Genomic DNA, 14,772 nt, shown 5'->3' with positions numbered 1-14,772 from the left:
GTGCTGCAGTCTTGTGCTCCAAGCATTGTGTATACATTTTTTGGGGCCTCTCAAAATCCGAGGCTTTGCACTGCACCCCCCACACCTTCCCCCGTATAAGGCCCCCGTGTCAATCCAACCCTGGGCACAACACCTGCAGCCGTGTCTCCTTCCACCTGGAGATCGCTGACATTGCTGGGACGTGTGCTTCTTAAGAGTGTGGTGTATGTGTGTGTGCGTGTGCATAGAGTGTTAGTTTAGCGGTTAGCGTGCTGCGCTACGAACCCGGCGACCCGGGTTTGATTCCCGCTCATGGTAAACACTAGTGACGATAATTATCTGAACCTGTCCTGACTCAACCTGAAATATGTCCCTGGTATGGTGTGTAAACATCGTCACTGAGGAGACAAAGGCGGCCGGGCGGTGCTGACCACCCACCCCCTCGTGTGCTGTGCCGGCCTTCATAGGTGCTCTATAAGCACTTGCCTTAACAGTCTGTTAAGGCTATACAGGAGATATTTGTCTTCGGTTTGCAAAGGTATGTAAGATATAGGAAATGGTTGGGTACTGATTAGCGCATTGTATTACAATCCTAGCAGCCTGGGTTTGATTTCAGAACACGAAAACAGAACAGGGGGAAATCGGTAACCAAACCGAGCCTGGCTCTATGCTAGGGTTGACTTGGTTTAAATGTTTAGGTGCATAAATTACAAGAACAATAACAATCCTCATTATGCACTGTTGTTGAGCATTGTAGGTGATTCAATAATTAGGCAGATTTAAAATATAAAATATTGTTATAAAGTTTGTCAGTATTCAGGTCCAGGTGTATACATTAATAAACAAACAGAAAATAGTGTAACATGCAAAACGTACTCTTGAAAAAGTTCCTTCATCTGCTTTTTGCTTATATCACACAGTTTTTTGGAAAAACAAAATGCACATAATGTAATATTGGTCAAAATATGCTGATGCAGATCCTGAAACACGCAATATATGTGCACACATCATCACTTGTGTGCACCGGAATTAATTATACTCAGCACACTATAAATGCCAAATAAAACGCACGCATGACATCTCACGCTTATATTTTACTAACGCCACGAAGGATGCTCGCAATCACAGTCCTGTTGAGATGCTGATGTGTCACGGGGGTCAGGGCTACCATGGTGAAGTTTGATTGTTACTGGGCAGCTGCTGAAATGGGTGGGTCAGTACCTCACTCTCCTGCCTCCGTGTCACTCTAAGCGCTTGCGAAGAGAGGTGCTCGTTTTAGAATGAGTCAACCTCTGAAACAAAAAATCTTCACCTAAAAAAATATGGATTTAATGCCAGCTCACCGAGGGTATTTTGTAGCCGTAAAACATAAAAAAATTAGATTTAGAACACAAAATCCTCTCTTAAGATCATTGTTTAAAAAATTGCTCAATGAAAGTCAATGAGCCTTTCACTGGCTCTGGTGCAGGGGTTTGAATTCTTTGTGAGTTCAGGGCTATGGCTTTTTTATGAGAGTATCCTGGGGTGAAACTGGGGCATTAATCTGCCTCAGTGCAAGCCTTTGGGGCACTCTCTTTGCTGCCTTAACTGTTAACTTGTGCGACTAAAGGGATTATTGGGGGTTAACTTACCCGAGGTGGCCCGTACCTAACTTTAACATTTACACTCGTGACACATCTCTTTGCAATGCCATGCACAAACAAATATCTCAACATACAGTATATAAATCGGCAGCAGTACTGGGTGCTCTGCAACTATGAACTCGGTCATCTGAATTTGATTCCCCGACCATGTCTTACATCACTGACCAGCATGGAGTACGGCCCTCATCCAGCAGTGGATTGACAAAGCGGTTTTCAATCAAAATCATCGTTGACGTGTACTATTTCCCTGTTGGATGAAAGCCTTCTGTTTATCTTCTTCGCAACATGATATTTGTTGTGTTACCGTTAATTCACATCTCATCCATCTCCCTCTTGGTCATCCGTTCAACACTGTTCCCTTTCTTCGCTACCAGTCTGCTGCTAGTTTTTGGCCCATTGTTGTCCTCTATGCCCAAGGCTATTTGCTTTGTTTAGCAGCCTGAGTGATGTCTTCGACACACACACACACACATTTGTTTGGGGGTTCCCAGAAAATGTAGTATGTGCTGTATGTATTTGCCTAATTAGTTATTTACTTAATGAGGCTGCATTCACGTCCAAAAATTTACTCATTATTAGCTGGCCTCTCACCGTGTGCCCACTCAATATAGCGTATATATCACCTACTTTGCATACGAATTGTCCCTTTTATGCACGAAGCGCTCTTTAATCTCCATATGAATGCGTTCCTAAGTTATGTGTGAAAGGAGAAGATTGGTCAATGTATAGAGGCCTGCCCAGGCATGAGACTTGAGGCCTGCCGTCGAGAAACACGGGCGGCGAGGGGGGATTAACACTTACGGTTTATAATGCTCAGTTTAATTAACCATTTGCTGCTGTTAATTGAACCCCCCTGCATCGCACCAGGAGAGTTTGGGGAGGTGTACAGCGGGGTCCTGCGCGTGCCGGGCCAGGCCGAGGCGCCGGTGGCCATCAAGACCCTGAAGGCCGGATACAGCGAGAAGCAGCGCAGGGACTTCCTGAGCGAGGCCAGCATCATGGGCCAGTTTGAGCACCCGAGCATCATCCGCCTGGAGGGGGTCGTCACCAAGAGTGAGTCCACTAACAACAACAGCAAACGGCGGCAGTCATCACCAAAAATGACAATGACATCACCGCGGCGCTTGTGCCGGGCTAGTTGCACCTTGATGCCACGTGAAGTGTCGAAGAATTGTTGGTAGGAGGTCATCGGACAGACGCAGGTGTTATGGGTTAACTGACTGAGATGATTGGCTCATGCACCACCTGGGCTTCACACTGTCACCTGTGTTTAAGCCACCTGGCGTTCTGCTCGGTGTTGTGAGCATCGCTCCTTCACCCTACGTTGTTTTTGGGAGGCGTTTGCCTCCATCTCTGCACGAGCCTGCTTCACTGACAGATGAGCACATGCACACATGCGCAAATACCTGGCAAGTAACTACATACATATGAATTGATTAAAATCAATAGGTGTGCTCGCGATATATTACGTGCACATATCTCACGCATGATAAATTAATTATTTTTAAAATTAATATTCAGAAATATCATTAATTCGGCTGACTTATTTGCAGTAACTATAGATGCTACATTCACTGTTATATCAAAACAATAATTGATTCTTGAATCAAATCATGACCTAAGATTATAGCAATTCATTGAATCACAAGAGGGGTTCCGAATATACCGACACAAACTAATTATCTATGATGTCATAGCACACATTCGAGCAAGATTCCCAATGTATTCTTATATAGAATAGGGGCAAGCTGATTGACTGAGCATTGATAGTGGCTGGCATGTCACAAGAGAGGGTGAGGTGGCCAGGATTATGATACTTGGGGTTGCCCAGGACAGATTCAGATGCCACTCTCCACTGGGTGTGTGCATGATGGCCTGGAACCTAGCCTGGCAGAAGCGCGAGTGATATGACCGCCAGTTAGTGGCAAACAGGTGTTTGTTGTATAACTGGTAATTTTAATGAAGTGTGCAAACCGATGTGCCACTACTCCCCACCACATATACTGTGTACACGTGTACGCATGTGTACAGGCACCACACAACAGCAGACGCTGCCGCAGACAGTGACTGGTGGTGATGTTGTTGATGATGTCGATATTTTTTTACGTAAATTTTTAACAAAAACAATGCAAGTGATGGCACATTTCAACAAAGTTGCTTTAGTTCTCTGAGGAATTTGTGCGAAAATTCATTGCCATGCGCTAGATGGGCAGCGTATAAATATCTTGTGAGTTTTAATGAGAGCAAAAAACCAACAAATTGCCAATGCACTTATAAGAATAGTGCCTCCTGCTCGTCTTCTGCTCGTTACACCGTGCGAAGAAAATTAAGCGTTGTTCACTAACGGGGGCGCTTGCATGCTCACAATCTCAGTTAGCAAAGGGATGGTATTTGTTGTGCATAATTGGTCCCAAAAGAGTGCTATTGAAGTTTTGTGGCTCCTCAACCAGTATATCGTGTCCAGGGTAGCTAAGGTCATTTTACTTATTAGGAGGCACAAATTAGCTTTGGGAATGCAGTTCGTGCAATATAGACATATTTTCACAGTCTATTATTTATTTGATTTACTCCATTAACATGTCTTTGGCTTCAAAGGAACATTTCGTTATTTCATATGGCGTAAAATAAGTCGTGGTTCATAAAGTGCACCTTTTGCTCGCAATTACCGCGCTCAACCAGAGATTAGGCTTATTTATTGTTTCATCATCAGGCCAAGGAGGTCTGGCAAGAGCTATTACATTAAATTATCACACAGTTGTCTTATTAGCAGGGATTGGCTGTACAGTTGGCAACACTTATCTCTCTGCTCTGGACGATGGATGCCGCACTTTACGCTGGGGATAAACTTTTAACAATGTTCAATGGGAATTTGGGAGAATTTTATTTGGGAGAACCCTCCCCTTATCCCCTAGCTAGTTAAAATAGCATATCCATTTGAGCAAATAGAACACTCCCGTTGGCCTTAATTACGCAAAATTGTGACTCATTTCACACTTGCAGTTGTAACGTCACACACTGTTTTTAGGCGTTCTCACGGAGATGAAGTTAAAAGGGTTCTCCATGATATATTTTACATATACACAGTTACACACAAATATACACGCATCTGTATCCAAATCCCCTTCATCCACACGTTATCTTCACAAATATGGCATGCATAAAACGAAAGCTGTAGTTTGCATCATGTGAAGACAAAAATCTATTGTGAGTGTCGTTTTTTTTAATACAAAATCACCACTTCCTTGGACCTTTAAGGCATTACACAAAATATTAATATTTTTTTTGCCACGATAGCAAAATCTGGCGAGAATCCTTGGCGAGTGATAACGTCGAGTGGGGGAAGCGACTGGCACGTGGCCCACGGAGCACAAAGCCAGTGTGTGCATGTGCTAAGACACAAGCACAGAAATACTCACACGACTTATACCACTACTGCGAACAATAATTAGTTGAATGAATTGAAAAACAAATACATTCACAAGCAGTGCATTTAATAAGTGTGTGTGTCGCTGAAAGTGGTTTAAGCCACACCGGACCACGTTTAGGCTTTCTTACAATTTATCGAAGAAGCTCAGAGCAGTGGGAAACGTCCCTAGCCATTCTGCAATGCTCCATTAAGTTATATAATCTGCGATTGGTCCAGCCTTTTCGAGCGTTCACCAAAAGATGAGTACAATATACGTTTTGCCAAATTCAGTTATCGGTTGTGGTTTGAGCATTACGTGAGAATGTTGGGTGAATAAAACAGAAAGATAGCTACACTGTGGATGGGGAAATGGATTTGCGACAATAACTAAGAGCTGAATGGACCTGTGTGCATTACACATGATATACAATATACTCAACACGAACCTGGAATGTTGCTCTCAGTCACATATTGACGTCAGAACATCGACATTGAGTCTCTTCGCCAAAATCAAGGTCTTCCCTCTCCACGGTCTGAATTGCATCACCCTGAAAGGAATATAAATTACATGCAACAGTTACAAATATCACCATTGGATATTCTTAAGGCCAAGTGTCTACCAATTTAAATATAATGATACACTAATAACACGTTCAAGTGAAATAAAATATAATAACAGGGTTTTTCCCCTTTTTTCTGGCAACAAAACTGGAACCATTTTACAAGGATTAATTTCTGCATTAACCACAATACCTGCAGTCAAAATGCAAACAAAAAACATACTATGATAATATATGCATTGTCCTTGAAACTGATTGGTCCACACCAAGGGACGGCTTTCTTTTGAGCCTCGACCCCATTGGTGCTCGACCAGATGACGCCAAAAGGCGTACGTGAGAATATTATTGCGTTATTTTATTTTATCAATTTATTATTTTATTCTCATTCTACGTGACTTTACCGAAAGAACCAAAGAAGACGTTCAAGTGAGTTTTGTTGCTGGCGTACTCATTGTGCTGGTTCAGCACGCTTGCTCATTGATTCACAATGGATGCAGAAATAATGCGTGCGTTCAGTGCCCCACTTAATATCGATGGATATTTTCTTTATTTATTTACATTGTTGAATACGATACAATTGAAACACATATAGCATCTCAATGAGACAGTATCTCGAGACTCTGTACAGAAACATAAGGGCATATTTCGTTTTGTGAAAGAGGCAGTCAGAGGAAAAAAAGAGCTCATGATCCTAGACATAAAGAGGTGCAGGGAGTCAAGACCACAAATGGGTGGGGGAAGATAGCTCTAGACAATGGTGGCAACAGAGTAATGAACGACCTCCCACTGAGTGAAGGTTGACAGAAACCCTCGGTTTCTGGAGTGGAAAATGTGTGGAGTGGAGCTAGAGTGAGATGAGAGGAGAGAGGTAGGGGTAGGGGCCAGTCCGTAGAGGATCTTGAAGATGGTGATTGTGATCTTGAAATTGATCCAATCATGAATTGAGAGCCAGTGGTGGGATTGGTCTACTGCATGGTGCTGGTGATAAGTCTGGCGTCGTTATTTTGGAGATGTGTGATTTGAGGAGGACATTGGGGAGAGCTTCAATGGTGAAGTCAGGGTGCTGGGATCAGTGGCAGCTGGGATCAGGACTTGGTGAATGTGGGAGATATTGCATGAATGGAGGTATGAGGTCCTGCAGACTTGAGATGGTCACCGCATCACGCCCGTTGAGACGTGCTTCTCCGGCCGTGTAGAACGCTCTTACTTATGATATTAGGAAGCCACTGGAGCTATGCACTTTTAAATCTAGATTGAAAAATAATTACTTCAGAACAGTTTTCTGTGTTTAGTTTGTTGTCCTTCCCCCGCACCTCTGATTCGCACGGTTTGCCACGTACAGTGAAAAAGAAGTTCAACATGTGCGTACATAAGTATGTATGTTGAACTTCTTTCATATTGTACATAGCCAGCAATGCTAATCGAAGGTGTGAGATGTGGGGACAGAACGGGAGCTTAGGATCAATGACACCTGCCAAGGTTTTCCACACTATCGGCCAGTGTAAGATCAGAGTTCAGTAGGAGCACACTCAAACTGGAGTCTCTCCAGAGAGTGGACTTTTTGCTGATGAGTATACAGTGTGGGAAAAACGTATTTGATCCCCAGCTGATTTTGTACGTTTGCCCACTGACGAAGAAATTATCAGTCTATAATTTTAATGGTAGGTTTATTTGAACAGTGAGAGGTGAGAGACAGAATAACAATAACAAAGCCAGAAAAAACCCCTCTCAATCAGAAATATTTCTGGCTCCCAGGTGTCTTTTATACAGGTAACGAGCTGAGATTAGGAGCACACTCTTAAAGGGAGTGCTCCTAATCTCAGCTTGTTACCTGTATAAAAGACACCTGTCCACAGAAGCAATCAATCAATCAGATTCCAAACTCTCCACCATGGCCAAGACCAAAGAGCTCTCCAAGGATGTCAGGGACAAGATTGTAGACGTACACGAGGCTGGAATGGGCTACAAGACCATTGCCAAGCAGCTTGGTGAGAAGGTGACAACAGTTGGTGCGATTATTCGCAAATGGAAGAAACACAAAAGAATTGTCAATCTCCCTCGGCCTGGGGCTCCATGCAACATCTCACCTCGTGGAGTTGCAATAATCATGAGAACGGTGAGGAATCAGCCCAGAACTACACGGGAGGATCTTGTCAATGATCTCAAGGCAGGTGGGACCATAGTCACCAAGAAAACAATTGGTAACACACTACGCCATGAAGGACTGAAATCCTGAAGCACCTGCAAGGTCCCCCTGCTCAAGAAAGCACATATACATGCCCGTTTGAAGTTTGCCAATGAACATCTGAATGATTCAGAGGACAACTGGGTGAAAGTGTTGTGGTCGGATGAGACCAAAATGGAGCTCTTTGGCATCAACTCAACTCGCCGTGTTTGGAGGAGGAGGAATGCTGCCGATGACCCCAAGAACACCATCCCCACCGTCAAACATGGAGGTGGAAACATTTTGCTCTGGGGGTGTTTTTCTGCTAAGGGGACAGGACAACTTCACCGCATCAAAGGGACGATGGACGGGGCCATGTACCATCAAATCTTGGGTGAGAACCTCCTTCCCTCAGCCAGGGCATTGAAGATGGGTCGTGGATGGGTATTCCAGCATAACAATGATCCAAAACACACGGCCAAGGCAACAAAGGAGTGGCTCACGAAGAAGCACATTAAGGTCCTGGAGTGGCCTAGCCAGCCTCCAGACCTTAATCCCATAGAAAATCTGTGGAGGGAGCTGAAGGTTCGAGTTGCCAAACGTCAGCCTCGAAACCTCAATGACTTGGAGAGGATCTACAAAGAGGAGTGGGACAAAATCCCTCCTGAGATGTGTGCAAACCTGGTGGCCAACTACAAGAAACGTCTGACCTCTGTGATTGCCAACAAGGGTTTTGTCACCAAGTACTAAGTCATGTTTTGCAGAGGGGTCAAATACTTATTTCCCTCATTAAAATGCAAATCAATTTATAAAAATTTTGACATGCGTTTTTCTGGATTGTTTTGTTGTTATTCTGTCTCTCACTGTTCAAATAAACCTACCATTAAAATTATAGACTGATAATTTCTTTGTCAGTGGGCAAAAGAACAAAATCAGCAGGGGATCAAATACTTTTTCCCTCACTGTAAGTTTTGGAAATGTTTAGCTGGAGGACGTTGAAACCCAATCCGAAATTAGAGAAATTCAAGGAAGAATGCGAGAGTACATATTGTGATCAGGGTCATGGGGTCGTTGGCGATGTAGAGCCAGTTGTCATCAACGTGCCAAAGCTGCTGTCTACATTACAACACGAGATGGTCTTGCAAAGAGGGAGGAGACGTAATGAGAAGAGTGGTGGGCTGAGAACGGAGCCTTGTGAGACATCGCAGGATGGGGGTTTGTGAATGTAGCATGTGCTTCTATTTTTAACAGCCATCTTCCTGATTACGCTCCACCAGTTATTCTGCATAATCAAAGAGAATAGTGGCAGGTCTTGTGGAGAGAATAATGAAACTGTGAAATTAATCATGACTATTTTTAGCAGCTCTAAAGCACACCTGCGCTTAATTCATTAAACTTCTCTCTTTAAGGCAAGTATGGATCTTTGCTAAGAATATCTAATCGCATATATGAAGACAGCACACAAACCACCAGGCAGTAGCCACACTGCGATTCTGGGCAAATTTACACCAGTAGTATTTGGTATTTATATACAATCATAATGCCAATTATTTTCCAGAAGATACTATTTTTGTAGTTTTGGTTCTGCATTGGGATATTTGGAAAATGCCATCCATGAGTGTTTGGCACGTTAGGACGAAACCAGAGGAACTTGTGAAAACCCACACAAGCCGCAGAACAATTTCTCAACACTGCCATCTCGTAGCCACCTCACACACAACCTGGCAAGCCCTGGCGGTCACCCATCCAACGGCCATCCAGGCTCAACACTGCCTCGGCTTTCAGATCCCAGGTGCATTGCATATTTATGTGATTTTAGGTTTAAGCATCGCCTTGGTACACGAGAGATGATGTGGCCAACATCAGCAGTTTGGAGTGAATGACAGCCAGGAATGGTGCCTTTCCGGCCTTTATAGGCACTTACCAAAACAGTGTACTCAGCAGCAGTGTGTCCAGGATAAGCAGGGTATTTTATTTCTGCATGCGTGTCAGTGGCTGTGTGCGTCATGGTGGGGAGCGGTAGTGTCGCGGTTAGCTAGCTGTGAACCCGGTGACCCGAGTTCGATTCCTGCTCACGGCCAACACCAGTGACGATTATCTGAACCGGTCCTGGGCCTCCCCTAGGTCGACTCAGCCTCAAATTAGTATACTGGTGCGATGTGTAAACATCGCCACGAGGGAGACAAAGGCGGCCGGGCGTGGTGTTGGCCACCCACCCCTTCGTGTGCCATGCCGGCCTTTATAGGTGCTAGATAACAGCACTTGCCCCTCCAGTCTGTTACAGGCTATAGGGGGGATCTTTGTCTTTGTTGTGCGTGTCATGGGTTAGGGCACTGCACAACAAGCCTGGTGATCTGAGTTTGCATCCTGTTCATGGAAAATATCAGTGATGAATATCTGAGTAGGTCCGAGGGCTCAGTAGGTCGACTGAGCCTTAAATGAATAGCTGGCGCGGTGCGTAAACGTTGGCACAGGGGAGACAAAGCTGGGCGGGCATGGTGCTGATCACACTGGCCCCTCGTGCTGGCCTTTATAGGTGCTTGCTTATTTATATATATTATATTCACATATATAAATTCTATTCACACTCAAGTGAAATTTAAAGTGAATGAAGACGATTAGAAATTAGGTGTTTCAAATAAGTGTGCATTTGGAATAGTCACGTGGATGATTTTAAATGAAGAATACTCAGGTTGATTATCTCTGAATTAATACATTGAAAGAAAATTTGAGGAAGTTACATCTTAAATACTGAATGTAATATGTGTTTTGTCACGCTTGAAACACAGCCCAATTACCTGCTTGGATAAAACCCCACAGCCACCAAGGCGTGTTCAATTTAGAAACAAAAGCGTTGCTTGGCACAACTGTGGGCACTTTGTTTCCGATGGTGCAAAGCGGTAACTGAACTCGTAGATTATTTTCCTTCTCCAAATTGCTATTTTGTAAAAGAAAAAAAAACACGTGGACAGGGGGTGGCCGCATCACCGGCAACAAAGACAACAAAAAAATATTCACCACTATAACCCCTAAATGTTCACGCTATCCCCCCTGCCCCCCCCCCCCGTGTTTGTGGCAATCGAGGTGAAATGGAAGGGCTAACGTCTCGTTAATGTGCAGCAATTGACCGGGTTCTTGTGCTTTGCCTGCAGCAACGCCTGTAATGATCATCACGGAGTACATGGAGAATGGATCCCTGGACTCCTTCCTCCGGGTAAAGCGCCGCGTTCACATGAATTACAGGGTGTGTCCGAAAAGTGTATCTCATCGGAATTGAGATGAAATTCTGTGAACCTGCTGTGAAGTTGAGACCTACGTCTCTTATTTTCAGCCTCTTACCTAATCTCGAATGGAAGTTGAAACACTTACGCAGCCTATCTGGCATTGTTACCGGGTAATTTATCGTCTCGCTTTGAAGGAAGGCAGCATGCATTTCAAATTGAAAAGACACAAGCAAAAGCAGCTGGATAATGCAAAACAGGTGGCGAGCATAACCAATGGTGGAGCGTCATTACACTCAGCTGGTGAAATGTCGCTTCTGTATTCAATGTGGGCTCAACTTGCTGAAGTCGAATGCATTAGCAACCCAATGGTCCTGTTTTAATGGGCAGACAGTACGCACATATTCCAGGCCAGCTTTCCTAGAGACTAATTATGAATGACGACCATGGGACGTTGCGATAATTGCCAATAATTAGCGTCATAACGATGACCCGAATGCTTGTAAATGATGGTGATAATTCAAATTGTCACGGAAGGGGGTTTGTATTTTGCGATTTCCATGAGTGATGCATGTGTTCATGTATGGCCATGCACGCTTGTTTTCATATGACAGCTGATGATGAAAGTATTGTAATGAATTAATAGATCCATGACAAAGGAGGAAAATATTGATTGGCAATCATTGTTATCGAGTGCAGTCAAATTTAATAGTGGGATCAGAGTAGTCAGACATATAATTTTACGTGGAAGGTTCTATCTATGGAATAATTATTTAGAATCCACATCCCTTCTTCAAATCCATTGATAGCTGAAGACCTTCCCATGCCATGCCTATTATCATACTTAACCACAATGGCCAGTGTGGGTTGGTGATAATTGCCCCCCAGTACCGATTCAGATATCACTCGCCACTGATGTGAGCCACGGCCAGGAATTGAACTTAGGAAATGCACTAACTGCGCTATAACCTACACCACAGCTTCCTTCACTATGTATCATGTATGTATTTATAATATAACGACATCAGATGACGCAATATTAAACAAGGTGACTTGATAAAGTAATATCCAAAATCATATTGAACCCTGCATGTTCAATTAATATTCTCTTTTGAATCAATTTTGAATGGCTATTATTTTATAACATGCAGCAGTATACAGGCAAGCCTGGAGGCCTAGGACCCTTGACAATACAGGCAAGTATTTGAACGGCTTTCTAAATTCCAGCAGATTGTAAGTGTCTGGATGGCTGTGCACAGGGACGAAACATCACAGATGTTATAAACCGTTTGAACAGAAACAGGACGGGCAGTTCAGCGTGGGACAGCTGGTGGGCATGCTGAGGGGCATTGCGGCCGGCGTGAAGTACCTGTCCGACATGAACTACATCCACCGTGACCTGGCCGCTCGCAACGTCCTGGTGGACAGCAAGCTGGTGTGCAAGGTGTCCGACTTCGGGCTGTCACGGGGACTGGAGGACGATCCGCAGGCCGTCTACACCACCCACGTGAGCAGCTCCCCCCCCGCAAGCTCCTCGCACAGCCTGAGGACCAGAGTGGGGATTCACACTCACTCACTGAGACTCATCACCACTCAGCCTAGACACTCACAGTGGGGATTCACACTCACTCACTGAGACTCATCACCACCCAGCCTCGAGACTCACAGTGGGGATTCACACTCACTCACTGAGACTCATCACGACCCAGCCTCGAGACTCACAGTGGGGATTCACACTCACTCACTGAGACTCATCACAACTCAGCCTAGAGACTCACAGTGGGGATTCACACTCACTCAATGAGACTCATCACCACCCAGCCTAGAGACTCACAGTGGGGATTCACACTCACTCAATGAGACTCATCACCAGCCAGCCTAGAGACTCACAGTGGGGATTCACACTCACTCACTGAGACTCATCACCACCCAGCCTCGAGACTCACAGTGGGGATTCACACTCACTCATTGAGACTCATCACCACCCAGCCTAGAGACTCACAGTGGGGATTCACACTCACTCACTGAGACTCCGTAAATTCAGCCATGAGACACATGACACGGAAATTCAGATTCAGAATTAAATATTAATCTTTAAAATGAAAGCTATTTAACTGGGAATCCTGAACTCCAAAACATATCTCAAGAATTAATTTTCATTTTGATCGTCATTTATCCTGAATTTTAATGTTCAACTGCAACAGTTTTCATGTTAATGCCACTTAATTGATACTCACCACCCCCATCAGCAATGATGCTCCAAGTGGGAATTGAGACCCACTCTGACTCAGACTCATTACCTCAAACCTTGTGATACACGGGGTATGAATTCACACGCGCAGATGCTGAGAATAAGAACCCAAAGCCTGAATATACTTGCAGTGGTAATTCACACTTCAGTCTCACTTCACCTTTACGAGACTGGCAGAAAACTGGACTCATATAAATTGACTTGATGTAAAGCTATAGTCGATTCCATTTAACCATCCATGCTGAATTTAACATACATGTATTCATAGTGGTCACCGATACACTCCCGACATACATTTTAGAAGACCATTCCAGTGCCCACCACTCAGAGAAGTCAGCTACCGCATTACATTTGCAATTACGTGATTTGTAAAAGGATAGTCGATGCCGTTTAACCGTCCATGTGGAATGAAATGTACACGTAGGGAGTATATTAGACTTTTAAAAAGAAAATTCGTACACTCATGTATATGAACAAAATTCCATATAATTTCATGCAACTGTTATATTTGTGCACATTTGATATTAATACTCGACAAAACACAACCCCATAATTTATGGATGGCTGAGTCGAAAACACGTATTTATTATTTAAGTTATATATTAAACATCTACAAGTACAGGATAACACAGAACCAGGGTACACAATGTCCGGATGACCAGCAAATACAATGATAACAACACAAGCCCCAAGTTGTAATTTGAACACGGCAGAGAAACAAGAGAAAGGGAAGAGCACAGAGGGAAGGATATAAAGCTGTGAAATGCCTTTAATGATATAAAGCAGACTTATGTCTGGATCTCGAAGAAGTTAATTGCTCGAAATCGCGGTGCTGAATTGCTGTTACTATGCAACCATCGTGTGCTTGTCGGGGCGTGGGATGGAGAGTGGGTGACACTGCTGCGACATCCACCTGCTTTAAATTCCCCATCACAGCTGTGATGACAACCAGGAATTTGCCTCATCACAGGATTATTTGCCCACATGTGTAACATTCATTGTGGACGCGAATACGGCGAGCTGATGCAGCGTCGTTGCGGATTCGCTGGGGTGCTAAACGCCGGAAACGTGCTGCCGACACGCAGGGCAGCAAGATCCCCATCCGCTGGACGGCCCCGGAGGCCATCGCGTTCCACAAGTTCACGACGGCCAGCGACGTGTGGAGCTTCGGCATCCTCATGTGGGAGGTCATGTCCTACGGAGAGAGGCCCTACTGGAACATGACGAACCAGGATGTGAGTCGCCCCCAGTGTGCGCGTGTATTTTTTTTAAGTGTCACTGCCGACTGACAACGGAAAGGTGCACAGAAGTAACTGTCAGTGAAGGCAGCAGTTAAATTGTCTGTAAGTGGCTGAGACACAATTACCAACCTTTTTCGCTGTCAGTCAGCTTATACATTTGTCCATGTGTTTATCTGTACGTGTGTGTTTCCTCTCCATCTATCTGTCTGCAAGTTTGTTAGATGACTGCGTATTTGTGCATCTAATTGCCCATCTGTTCATCCATTCCGTCTGACCATTTATGCACTATGTATTTATAATGGTAGCT

The 14,772-nt window shown here is 44.3% G+C and overlaps 1 protein-coding gene across 1 annotated transcript in view; it reads left to right on the top strand.

Annotated features, from left to right (window-relative positions):
- The window catches only part of LOC116942355 (ephrin type-A receptor 4-like), an 82,564-nt gene that overhangs the window by 40,786 nt on the left and 27,006 nt on the right, over positions 1-14,772 (top strand). Inside the window, exons 11-14 of the mRNA XM_032954147.2 lie at positions 2,490-2,675; positions 10,905-10,966; positions 12,271-12,480; positions 14,310-14,459. Coding sequence (XP_032810038.2) covers positions 2,490-2,675; positions 10,905-10,966; positions 12,271-12,480; positions 14,310-14,459 — 608 coding nt within the window. The remainder of the gene's footprint in view (positions 1-2,489; positions 2,676-10,904; positions 10,967-12,270; positions 12,481-14,309; positions 14,460-14,772) is intronic.

Source organism: Petromyzon marinus, chromosome 14 (assembly GCF_048934315.1).
Source record: "Petromyzon marinus isolate PM22_M1 ecotype Great Lakes invasive population chromosome 14, UKy_Petmar_22M1.pri1.0, whole genome shotgun sequence".
NCBI classification, from domain to species: Eukaryota; Metazoa; Chordata; class Hyperoartia; order Petromyzontiformes; family Petromyzontidae; genus Petromyzon; species Petromyzon marinus.
Note: the sequence above shows the minus strand (reverse complement) of the source record. Positions and strands in the feature narration are given on the sequence as shown.